General features: G+C 40.8%; 1 protein-coding gene across 2 annotated transcripts in view; it reads left to right on the top strand.

Moving 5' to 3' along the window:
• The window catches only part of LOC108794528 (tankyrase-1), a 191,530-nt gene that overhangs the window by 85,652 nt on the left and 92,344 nt on the right, over window positions 1-13,534 (top strand). For both annotated transcript variants that reach the window (XM_018565583.1, XM_018565582.1), the window contains exons 4-5: window positions 6,586-6,613; window positions 8,121-8,196. In XM_018565583.1, the coding sequence (XP_018421085.1) occupies window positions 6,586-6,613; window positions 8,121-8,196 (104 nt within the window). The remainder of the gene's footprint in view (window positions 1-6,585; window positions 6,614-8,120; window positions 8,197-13,534) is intronic.

The raw sequence follows: 13,534 nt of genomic DNA, 5'->3' as shown, positions 1-13,534 counted from the left end.
AGAATGAAGCATTTTTTCTCACAGGACCACATCAAACAAATTTAAAATGTGTTAAATCCTGAACTTAACATTTGAAAGTTCATAACAGCTCTACCGCTCTCTTTTCCAAACGCACCCCAATCGCCATCAAGGCACAAAACACACCTGTGTATTGGGATAAACTCCCTCAGAAACACACTTTACCTTTTATAACTCCCTACTTGCAACTGCAGAACCTGATTTCTCTCCCTTCTACATTCAGAAGTGGGAAACTGAATTGGGATGATGCTTTCTCCTAGACCCAGAGACAAAAGATCTATTTTGCACATAAAGCCTCTATAGCTTGCAACATCCAAGAATCTAGCTTCAAACTCCTGACCAGATGTCATAGGGTCTAGGGCTGCAACAGCTAATCGACATAATCGATTATTGAAAAAGTTGTCAACTTTTTCAATCATCGATTAATCGGTCTCTGATTAGTTGGCCCTGTTCACGGCCCCACCCAAGCTGCGCGCCACACCTCCTCTCCACCTCACGCTCGCAGCTGCCAGACCCGCCCACCCGAATCCACACGCCGCACCTCCTCCCCACCTTACTCTCACCGCCCGCCCACATCCACGATCGGCACAGGGACGCGGGGAGAAGAAGTAAGGAGGAGCAGGTGTGGGGAGGATGACAATAATTGAACTTAATAATCGGCTAACTAATCGATTTTGAAAATAATCGTTATCTGCAGCTCTAATAGGGTCCCTACTTATCATAAACTCTTCCTACAAACTTCTTCAATGTATTGGATATGCAACAAGGTACACTCCAACATATTTTGGGGTTGCCTTTTCTACAACCCTTCTGTTTAAAGATAAAATTGATCATCAGTAAGATCTGTTGGTGAAGCCAGCGGCATTTCGCCTTCACTCTAACCATTTATAATGAAGGGCATACTTATTCCACTATACTGGGAACAAACAACTCCCCCGCTGATTTTTCTCTGGTGCTCTAAAGATTTAGCCACTTCCCTGCAACAGGAACTCCACTAAAATACCTGTTTTTTAGCTGGAACAAATTAACATTCTTTGGGCAAGTACCTATTGCTTCATTCAGAATAAGTGGCACAACTAGCTTCCACACTTTTTTTCCCCCCATTAGATATCTCTTGACAAAGCTCCCATAGGTATGGTTTCCTTAGTCCAACTTTATGAAACCCAGCACAGGAAGGAGATCTTTCTGCTGACGGTGCCTGAGTACCACTCTGCATACATCGGCTTTTTTCATTGCAGCTTGCAATAAGAAAGCCTTGTATGCATGGCCTTCTCATCGCAGGGGCAGTTCTATGGCAAGCAGCGGGCCATAACCTGATATAAAACAGCTGTAAAGTAGGTATTTGCATGATCTTTATTCACTCACTTTTGTAGTGTGTTGCTATAGAGACTAGTTCTTGTTTATTACAGCCGGCATAAAGATACTATATAACTTCCAGCTTTGTAAAGTAGCAAACATGTCATGGACAAACAACAACATTTTTGGGCATGAAATACGCATACAAAACCTACAAAGTGGATCATGAATAATGTTTGTCATGTTCATCTAAGATTCTCGTTCCCATTGTTACAACAGGTATGTTCCCACTTTTTCTTTAGAAAATAAATAAAAGATCTTACTTGGAGAGAAGGACATGCTTGTAATTGCTAAAATTTTTTTTTTTTAAATGGCATGTCCAAGAGCTTTTAAAGACTGAAAAATTATTTTGTGTAATACTGACCCTTTAAAAAAATAATGAAATGTTTAAAGGTTAAAGGCTGCATCCTAGACTAACAGCTTATTTGAGCAACTATAGTTGATTTAAGGTTAAGCTGGCATTTCATTAAAATGTGCAACTGCTTTAATGATATATGTATTATATGCTTTTCTAGTCAGCAGTTTCACACAATGTGCGCCTTACTTTCTGAAGACGTGGGCTTGCATCAGTGGTTTGTGTAGGCAGCAGCACAAAGAAGTCTTACATTTTATTGTCATGAATTCATAATTACATGTTTAGGGGGGAACAAAATGTTTAATATTTAAACAAAAAAAATGTTAAAATAACATTAAAGTAAACCAGCGGCTCATCTGATTTTGTAATGAAGTCCAGGATCCATTGGGCAGGTTCCTCAAGATTTAGTTTTTTAAGACAATACTGATCACGACTTCTGTGGCTGACATTTATAGGATAACTAAATTCAAGAACAAAATTTTAATTCATTGTAGCTTACCAGAAGTACCTCGTTGACACACGCGGCCACGGCTGCCACAGCCCTATCCAACCCCCGGTTCCTGTCTGAATGATCCCTCTCCAACACGTCATTGGATTCGACTTGCGGCTTCTGCCAGCTGCTTCTGCACATGGTCCCCAGCAGATCTGACAGTTACCGCTCGCTGAGACACACACAGCTGCGGCTGTTACAGCCCCGTCCATTGCCCGCTGCCTATTGCCGATACCACAGCGATCCCCCTGCCTCTCTCCCACACCGCACAGACCCCTCACGGCACTCCAGACAAAGTCCCCTCTTCTCATCTACACTCTTCCGTGGATATACCTCTTGGATCAATACATCGATCACAGTCGGACACCACACCACGAGTGCCCCGATCCTCCATACCGGCCGTCCATCTCCAGATCCTGGCATTCACACGTAAGTGCCACCACCTTCAGTTTTTCATCACTACTTTGTTAACTAGCCAGTGTTTTCTGCGCCCTTTCTTGGTTTTTTGAATATTTACAATCCACAGGTTCTCCTCCTGTTTTCCAGGGCTGCACACACGCCTCTAAGCTAATTTGTTGCCCATCCGAGAGCGCTGTTTATATGTTTTTTCTGTACCAGAAGTACCTAGAATATCAAGAACATGCAGTGTCCTTGTCATTTCCTGTGAGCTGGACTCGAAGCATAAAACAATGTTCTTTCCCTCCTATAAACTACTAATCTCCCCATCCTTTATGTAATGTTGATAAGGATGGCAACCATGGCTCCCTACATAGATACAGTGGAGGAGTGAGAATTACCACCCAAGGGCAGGAAGTGTGTTACCTGCAAGGTTATCAGGTGAAAATAAAGAACTAAAATCCTGAAAAAGTAATGCAGCCCACCACATGGTAAGCTGCAAGATATTACATTTTTGTTTTTGGCTTTATATACACTAACTCGCATCAACTTGCTCTTGCGCCTTCCTGTTGGACTACACGGAAAAAGGAAAATTTGATGTGTGCAAGGAGTTGGGACAAATGTTGAACACAAATATTGTGGCCGGTTATTGCATTCTTGAGCATTCTAGTTTTAAAGATACCTGGGGCTCTGCCTTGAGGTCCCTACAATGTGGACTTGGGGGCAAATTAGGAGGTAAAATAAGGTAATTTACTTCAGTTTTAACTGTATGTTTTGAAGTTTGATATTGGTAATATCAAAATCATCATTCAATAGCTGCTTGGAAATGTGGCTTCAAGTTTTAGCAATTTTATAATTTGTGGGCGTTGTTGGCAGCTGTTCCATATTTATGAAAATGGATTCATTAAATGAATATCTTCATGGCGAAAAGCGCTATTATTCCAAGGTCATATAATAGACATATTACATTCTTGCATGAGTAAGACTTTGGATTACAGTATTGTTTAATGGAAAAGTTTTAAGTAGTGTAATACTGTCCTCGCTTCACTAGCCTTTCAAGCCAGTGCCTCTACTGCTGTCAGACCAAGACTGTATACACTCAAGCATATATGGCTGTACCATTGAGGGCTTGTTAACACCACAGCATGTGCCTTATTGTGTGCATGACATGTTAACATGCTTTGCAGTGTTTGCTTTTTTTATTCTTTGTTACTGTTATGTGCTGCAGCTTGATGTGAGAGCATACGGCACCTCAGAACACGCTGTGCACTAATGCACCATGTGCTATTTTCTGTCAGCAGATTTTCTTTAAGGTGTGGACTGAACCCATAGGACATAAGGAACTGCATTGGCCAATACATCCTAATACAGCCCTAAGCTGCTGGTGTGAATGAGCCCTTAACAATAGAGACAGATGAATGTAAGGTGTCAGTTGTTTTGACATGTTACTGATGGGGAAACAAAAGAAAAAGTTTGATGAGCATTTAGCATTATCATTTAGTAATGCACCTGTGCTAAAAATCCTCTTAGGACTATTGTTTTGGTGTGGAATGTTAGAGTTCTGCAGAAGTAAATACCTGACACAGCGTTAAGGTGCCTATACACCTTACAACCATTGCACGACTTTCGTTGTGCGATGGTTGTAAGATGATTAAAAGTTTGTGCGACCTGCCCATCTTGGACAGGCAGATCGTACTTGCGATCATCGCAAGCCCTCTCCGCTGAGGGGAGGGCCTACAGATTATTGCAATGGTGAGCAGGCAGTGTGCGGTGCCGGGCCGTGCGGCTTTCGTCTTACAATCACGCTACCTACCCGCCGAAAATCGTACAATAGTGTTTTTTAGCGTGCTCGTAATCCGAAAATCATGTGAGCGTACAGTAAATGCGGTCACATGCTGCCCATACACCTTACGATTGCGGGATCACCCGCGATTATGTACGATCGTGAATGAGCCCTCTAGGACAGTTAGTGTGTTACTGGCAGGAAGTGAAAATGAAATAAAAAAATGGCTGACAAATTAGTTTGTGTTCTCCCGTTACCCTAAGGAGAACTATGGGGAAAAGCCCTAACCCCATAGTTCTCCTTTAAAGCCCATTTCCACCTTTGCGAAGGTATTTTTTTTAAAAACAATTTGTTAGCTTGCCTCTTCATATCTTTATGGAAATGTCTGCCTCTGTGTACAATACAACTGAGTTCTTTGTGAGCTCTCCACCCCCATTCATCATAGTGGCACCCCCCTCCAATCTGTGAATGCACTTGAATTCCCTATTAGTAGCTCTTAAGGCCTGGCTAGTAGCTCAGGACTTGAAATTTTGAGCCCTGCTATGTCTATACCACTGATCTAGATAGTTTACACGAGCATTGTGATGGATTTCAGCAGTTGATGAAATTTGAATGATGTTGGTATTTTGGTTTAGTAGTTGTTGTTTAAATTTGTTGTTGTTTTATATAACTTTTAAAAAAACTTTTTTTGGTAATTTAAAAAAAAATCACCTGCGTCTGAAAAACTCCAGTGCAATCCTTTTTATTTTTCTCCAATTGTGCAATATATTTTACTAAGGGCCTGTTCACACATACCTTGGTAATCTGCATTTTATCACACGAGATCAATGAAGGTCACTGCTAGGACATAGAAAACAATTGTTTTCTATGTGCCCTGTGGAAAAATGCAGTTGTGCAGCGGGCTGGATGCCACTGCAGTTTCCTGTACCATGTTGTAGTGCAGGGACCTGAATGGATTGTACACATTGTAGACTACTAATAAAGTTTAAAAAAAAAGGAAAAAACATGTAAATTGCGACAGCTTTGGCAGTGTGTGACACAACACACACTGCTGGAGCTGCCACAACACACTAGCCCACTTAAATGCTGCCAGGCTAGTGTGAATGGGCCCTTAATGGTCAAATTGGTCTGCTTTAAAAAAAAAGTCAACCTCCTGTTGAGCTTTTTTTTTTCTTGCACCAGTTTCCCTTTTCTGTAAAAGTCAAAAATAAATCCGATTGTAAGGTTTCCGGTGTCATTTTGCAGACTTGAACGTGTAAAGAGTACAGACAGTCAACCCAAGGGCACATTCTCTTTAACCCTAATGTGTGTTTGCATGGAGTGTGGAGATACAACCTTTTCCTTGTAATTTACCTGTTTTTTTTTTTTCTATGACCCTCCCCCACCGTTCATTTTCTTTACCTTTTATATAGTTTAGGAAAGGTGTATACTGAGTTTGTATAATCTGCTTTCAGTCACTGTTTCATTGATTAGTATACAGATTTGTTTTAATTTGCCTCCTTGGTCTTCTTAAGGATATTGTGTCTGTTATTTGATGTACTTATTATGTGAAGTAATTGTCATATGTTTGTGTTGCTTTTGGAGGCAGTCTAAATATAAAAGGCAATGCACAATGGAATTCTGGTAGTCCAATGTGTGGTGTGTCACATCCCTGGGAGATTCTTGTTTGTAAAGGTTAGGGGAGGGGCACAGATGTGATTATAATTTGTGCCGCTCATAGATTTGCCCTGTGACGTTCTATTGTGCATGAAGGCTTTACCATTAGCATGTGTAGTGTGTCTCTTCACAAAATATCACTGTAGAGGGAGTGATGAGGGAAGCAAAGGGACATTGTCTTTGCCTGCCTTTCAGTTATTGGAGCAGAATGTGTAACTGGACACACGATTTAACATTCATTGGCTGTTTAAAGAAAGCCATTTCAGGGGAGGATTGGACAAGGAGCTGCGTCAATTTGCTGCTCGTCTCCAAGGCACTGATGATGCTGCCTTCACAATCTGGCTAACGTCACTGCTCCATCACCCATCCTGGGTGTGGGCTTGTTGCTCTCCCCCTTTTCTCTCCTCCTTTTTTTCTCTCCTTCGTTTTTCTCTGTCTGTTTTATTTTGTTCTTAAGATAGATTGTATTATTTTTTTTCTCACTCTGCCGTCTGCTCAATGCTAACAGCATGATATTTTGCAATCATTTAGGAGAATACAAGAAGGAAGAATCATTGCGGTGTTATTGTTTTGTTGCTATTCACTTGCATACTCCACAGCTGGCCAAGTTCATTAGTATGGATCTTGGCACACTTGACTGCTTGTGGGAAACGGAACAGAGGTTTCATAGACATGACATACCAAATATCGTGGCTGTTAGCTTAACGTTATGTGATTGTATTGCTTTAAGCAGAAATATATCATGCCCACATATCCAAATGTCAGAGTGTATTCTGTCATATTCATTGGATTCTTCCATTGCTGCTGTGTTAATGGATTAAAATCTGTTCCCTTTCTGAAAGCTTTACATTAATATGTGGTGAGCTTAATATAGTGCACACACATAGTTCTTTTATATTGTATTTGCAGCGTAGTCCCCCTTATTTTCCAGCATGTATGGGGAACTGGCTTTCTCCATCTCCAGAGTTGCATGGTTCAGTACAATTTTTGTTATCACTTGTGGAATCCTTTGTTGCCTTTTCAAACGGTTTCATTTTTACATTTCTAAAATGCTTAAAGCAATTTTTGAATCTGGTTTAATTTGACATGAAATCATTACCTCACTAGAACATTTGACAAATTGTAAGAATTTGTTGAAATAATATGGTAGGCACGATGGATTCATGACAAAGTGGTCACACATGCTACTGAAATGCTGAGGTAGCATTTTTGTAGATGTATTTAATAAGCTTGTTTATCATAAGTGAGGCAGGCACATGTATTTGTGCGTATTTTGGTATATTTTTTCACAGTGATTATGTGTAAATATTTAGATCTAATCTGTGCAGACATGAATGCTACTCGTCACCCATGGGGGCCTAGCTTTGGACCTCTTTTGACATTGTATACAGCATGTGCGGCAATATTTCTCATTGCAAGTAGACTGCAATGTAGTTCTTATCAAACTGATGCAGGGAATCTGCTTTTTAAATGATATGTTTTAAACACTAACTATAGAAACTTCTATTATTCTTTTATATATTTTCTTTTTCTGTAGTTTATTTTTTTAACCTGCTATTTAGGTAAATAGTCTGGTCATAAGCCATAATAAAGCTGCATGGATTTCCCCCCCATCTCTGCTCCTTCTGTAGTCTGCTTTCTGCCTAGGTGCTGAATTGTGCTGCAATGACACTCAACCAGTGTCATTCTGTCACAGCCTGTACTAATGATCTCGCTGTTCGTGCAGCTTTGATTGAACTATAGGCTTGCACTCTATTTTGTGCATTTGTGAGATCTTTAGATTCCTTTTATAAGGCCAGCTGTTTGTAAGTTTCCAGTACAAAATATGGACCTGAAAACAGCTTATTTTGGCACCCATGTTGAAACCTGCATATCTTTTGACTAGTAGTTGGCACTGCATTTATGTATGAGTGATATGTGTAGATTTTTTTTCTTTGTAAAAGTAAAAACTTTACAGAGCAGCAAGTTTTTTATTCCTCACGGCACTGCTGGAAATGTGTGCTAGATGTGTTTATAAATGAGTTAGTTGTTGTTTCAGATGCACATAATTATATTTGTTGTTTTAGGAGCGGGAACGAGGAAAAACTCATGGCTCTGCTTACTCCTTTAAATGTGAATTGTCACGCCAGTGATGGGCGCAAGGTAAGCGTTGTGTACAGATATCTTGTCATTTATGTTAATCATCCACTGATTTCATAACATCACTAAAGTATAGCAGAAGGAAACCATTTATAGAAATGACCAAAGGATTGTTGTGGGCAGTACTTCCTCTTTTATATAGAACATAATGAGGCGCTCCAGGTAAATGTTAAAAAAAAAGTTTCCTAACATTTAACAATTCAAATGTAGTCAACAGTGCCTTATTGCTGAATTACTAAGCTAAAGCCAGATTTTAAAGCGGACCTTTACCCCCTTTTACTGAAAATCACATCAGCATGCAGCTCTGCATGCCGACTTAGAATCATCTTGCATTCATTAAACAAACTTTTTTTCCATTTATTTACAAATAGTACAAATAGAGTTCATCTAGTTCCTGGTCCAGTTCTGGCACAAATGATGTATGCGCCAAAGCGTTGCATCTTGGGTAGGTGACATCAGCAGAGCTTTGCTGGGAAACCTCATCTGTAATTTTATGAGATCTCAGGGAAATGCATTTTTCTCCCATGCGATGAGGCATGGTCACATGTCCTAGTCACATGCCAGAGTTCAAGGAAGTAAATAGAGAGCTAGTAATCTGCTCTTAGTTAATGTGGCCACTGTCAGAAGACTGGGAAAGTAAAGAGAAATAAGGTATGCCAAGTATACAAGGCCTGCAATTATCTAGAAGTATGTGTTTGTAGATTGTCATTACTAAACATTTTTAAGGGTGTGTTTGTTGTTATTTTAAAGATATGGACAAAGGTCCGCTTTAAGAGCTGTGGTTGGGTGTTGAAGAATTCATGCATAGTTCAGGGATTTTTAAGAGGCAGGGTGGCCATTCTTTGAAAAACTAACAGTAGCTTTGTAAAAGGAAGTCTAACCCTTTAGGGCAAAGAAAGCACACAGCATGCAAAACACAGACAAAACTATTGACTTTGCGCAGTAAAAAAACATGTTACTTTCCAGTGTTTTGTTGTTCAGCAATTGATAGTATTGCCTGTGGAGAAAATACTTGGTCTTTCTACTTTTTCACCCTTGCAGCACTAACATGGCAACACTGAAAGTGGGACTTGGGGCAAATGGCTAAATACCCAGATTAAATACATATTTACTGGTCTAGTTTGCCAAAGGCTTTGTAATGTGGGACAGCAATTGCATGAAGTACACATCTTTGTTGCGCTGCTTAGCCAGGAAGATTGCTGTACTACTTCCAGATTCAGTTTTAACAATTCCTGGATCACTTGCTGGCTAATTGGTCAGCAGTGATGGTGCTTCTTCACTGTCCAATGAAATACGGGAGGTAGAAAGATAAAGCATTTACTTACATAGGGACCAATGGTAACACGTTTAATGCCCAGTGCTCCTATAGCACACACACACGGCATGAGTAGATCTTTAACGTGACCCATACCATTCATCTTACTATCCCAGCTAATGGTACCTGTGCATAACCCTAGATACCAACTCTGTGGAAAAAGCAACTTTACCTTCGAAAGACTATTTTGCAATCTCAGCATTTTAGTCTACCTAATTACAATGACATCATCCCTCCTTTCTCAATTTCTCTAGCGGTATCCACGATACAGTTTAGGCTGAAGGAAAGTCAAATAAAGAAACTCGGTAATTGTCAAGGATGGAAATGGATGTGAAAAAGAACTTGGAGAAAGCTAGGATGGAGGAGAAGTCAGTTTTATGTGCGAAGTGGAGCTGTATAAGTGAGAGAGGTTGAAATGATTTACAGAGAAAGAGGTATCCAAGAGAATAAAGACAGGGACAGAAAAGGGCTGGATACATAGGACCAACCATATGTGATGGCAGTTGGACAGATGTCCAGGAATAGTTCATGGGCTGGAAATAGAGGGGCTCTGCCATGAAAGATTATGGAGGATTGTGAATTGAATCTCCACATTTCATTCAATAGTTGAGATACATCTTTATTCAATGTAGGGTTGAGGTGACAGTATAGCAAGTTCATTGGGGCTGTCATTGTTGAACTCTCCTTTATGAATGCTAATTTGCTGTCTGTCATGCTGATGTTTTGGCGTTAATACTACTCAAGTCTCTGACCTGTAACAGGTATAGAAATAACAAATTCTGACTCTTTAATGCCACTCATTTACAACATGCTTGCTCCAGGCCTGTGAGTTAATAGTACAATAGTCGGAGACAGCCAGGCAATTAGCACTTTTGAGAAGACACCAGCCATGTCAGCCCCCATTAATGCCTCATAAGAGAGTCACTTTAAGTATAAGTCAGTGTGCAGAGTGCTGTATAGTGAGGTAAATGTAGATTAATGTAAGAGAGCTGTGGGAGAATAAAGTATGAATATGTAATAAATGCAGGAGCTGAGCGGAGGCAGTAAATAACAAAGTGGGAAACAGATAAAAAACTAAATGTAGTTGCTGAAGATGACAAAGTGTGTTATATGAGAACAGTAAGCAGTTCAAATGGAAAACAGAACGGTATGGATTTATGGTGGAAGCAAGGTCGGAACTAAAGTGAAACAAGTGAAAAATGCTGTAGGGTGAAAGCCAGGAAAATGATCAGAGTTTTAGTGCACAAGTGGGGTAGAGGTGGCACAGTAGCCATGACTAGTAGTTTACAGGACCAGAGAAGAGTGAAAAAAGAAGCAGTTGTGTTGCTGCTGTTATAAGCTACCACCTTGACGGGTGAATACACACATTTCCTATCTCCTTTAAAGTCCTCTAAAGGGAGATAATTCTTTTAATATAATGAATTATTGTAAGTGTGATGCATTAAATAACCTGACTTCTAGAATGAAACAGGTGTGCGTTATTTGTATTTCTTTATTTTTTTTTAAGTAGCAAAAGTAAGTACCTAGCTCTGGGGGAGGTGCATACACAGGAAGAGATGTGGGTATGGCACACTTCATACCCAGCAGAACACATTATTGCATGTACAGTGGGCACAGCACAACACACTATCACAAGGACAGTGGAAACAGCACGACACAATGTTCTAAGCACAGTGGAGACAGCACAACACTTTACCCCAAGCACAGTGGAAACAACAACACATATTATTCCTTGCACACCACGCCACACTATCCCAAGGACAATGGAAAAAGTAGCTTAGTGGTAACGGCACAACACAACATTCTAAGTACAGTGAAAACAGTGCAACACTTTATCCCAAACACAGTGGGCACTGCAAAACACACTATCCCAGGACACAGTACAAACAGCACAACACACTATCCCAGGCACAGTGGAAACAGCACAACACTTTATTGCACAAAGATAGTGGAAACAGTAATGCACGTTGTTCCATGCACAGTGGGCACAGCATGACACACTATCCCAAGGACTGTGGAAACAGCATGACACAATATTCTAAGCACAGTGTTATCACCATGTCAGCATGACACTTTATCCCAAGCACAGTGGAAACACCACAACACTTTATCCCAAGCACAATGAGCACATTATGACACTTTATCCCAAGCCCAGTGGAAACAACATGACACTTTATCCCAAGCACAGTGGGACAGTACAACACACTATCCCAAGCACATTGTAAAAGCAATGACACAATGTTCTAAGCACAGTGGGCACAGCACAACACTTTATTCCAAGCACAGTGGACACGGTTAAACACACACCATACCCAAAATTGCAAAAGTATTTTTGCTTATTAATGCTTTTCTGTTCACCTTTTTCCAGTGAAAGTTAACCATTGCTATATATTTTTCACTGTATATTAAAGGGTGTCTCACCAAAACTTTAGTATTTTAAGATTTGCATCAAGGAACACACCTTGTATGTTTGCTACTTGTAAGATGCTACTGTGCAAATTCTTGTTCCGGGTTACTGATTCAATTAATCATAAAAATAGGGATCTAGTTGATAGCGTCATCATGCATAATGCAAAAAAGTCTAGCCCCAACTTTTTTTTTAAAGCTTTCGATAGTGCATACTTTCTGGCCAACTCTGTCTATATCCTTTCTATCCATTGTGCTTAAAGTGGACCTTTACCCCCTTTCACTAAAAATCACATCAGCATTCAGCTCTGCATGCTGATTTAAAATCATCCTACATTCATTAGTTAAACTTGTTTTTCATTTACGTACAAATAGTTTCTCTACTTCCTGGTACAGTTTTGGCACAAATTATATAATGTGCCAAAGCGTTGCATCCTGGGAAGGTTATATCAGCAGAGCATTGCTGGGATGTCTCATCTGTAATCTCCCGAGATCTCAGGGAAAGGCATTTTCCTCCCCTGAGATGATGTGCATGGTCACATGTCCTAGTCACATGTGCCCGAGTTTCAGGAAGTAAAGGGGGATCTAGTAACCTGCCCTTAGTTAACATGTCCACTGTCAGAAGACTGGGGAAGAAAAGAGAAATAACGTATGCAAAGAATAGAAAGCCGGCAATTATCTAGAAGTATGCGTTTGTAGATTGTCATTACTAAACATTTCTAAGTGTGTGTATGTTGTTATTTTAAGGCCCCATTCACACGGGAATTGGCCGGCACGTACAGCTCCGTGCTGCGTGCGGGGCCGCATCGCTCAGCTCTCGGGAAGGACAGGTGCTGTGTGTGATTTAGTACGCAACCCCTGTCTTTCTCTATGGGACTACGTGGCCATACGCCCCCCTACCCTCACCTCCAGTGCAGGCGTGTGTGTTTCCTGGCTCTGATGCAGACAGGATCCATCCTGTCAGCGTACGAGTATGCTGACCCGCACAGGTGTGTAGGGCAGGTGAGCGTAGGGGGTGTACGGCCACGTAGTCCCATAGAGGAGGACAGGGGCTGTGTACTAATCACACGCAGCACCTGTCCTTCCCGGGAGCTGAGCGATACGGCAGCACACGGTGCTGTACGTGCCGGCCGATTCCCGTGAGAATGGTGCCTAAAGATATGGGTACATGTCTGCTTTAACTTTGCAACTCATAGCTACTCCCCATTTCCTGTTTGTTGTCCTCTTCCTTTAAATGTATTTTACCTTTTCTTGGCCCCCCCTACTGTGCAACTCCCATTTAGTGCTCATTTACTATGCAACCCATAGTTGCTGCACAGTAAGTACCTGTTTACACCTGAAATTTTGTTACACGTGTGCCACAATGTGTTTTTATTGTGAGTTGCGCACGCTGCGTTGCCTTGGTCTATTTATTTTGAATAGGCCCCAATACAGCAATAAAATTTTGCCTACTTTATTTATTTTTACCATAGTGCACTGCAAGGCATGTCATGTATTGTGGTGCACTACAGTGTGCTTTTGTGCATGTGTGCTTTGTATATGTGTTGTGATGCCATGTGCACATGTATAGATGCATTTGGGTGCCATTCAAAATGAATGGCAGCATAACGCACCATGCCT

The sequence above is a fragment of the Nanorana parkeri genome, unplaced genomic scaffold (genome assembly GCF_000935625.1).
Source record: "Nanorana parkeri isolate BGI_ZX_2015 unplaced genomic scaffold, ASM93562v1 scaffold863, whole genome shotgun sequence".
NCBI classification, from domain to species: Eukaryota; Metazoa; Chordata; class Amphibia; order Anura; family Dicroglossidae; genus Nanorana; species Nanorana parkeri.
This window is presented reverse-complemented; position numbering and strand designations above follow the sequence as displayed.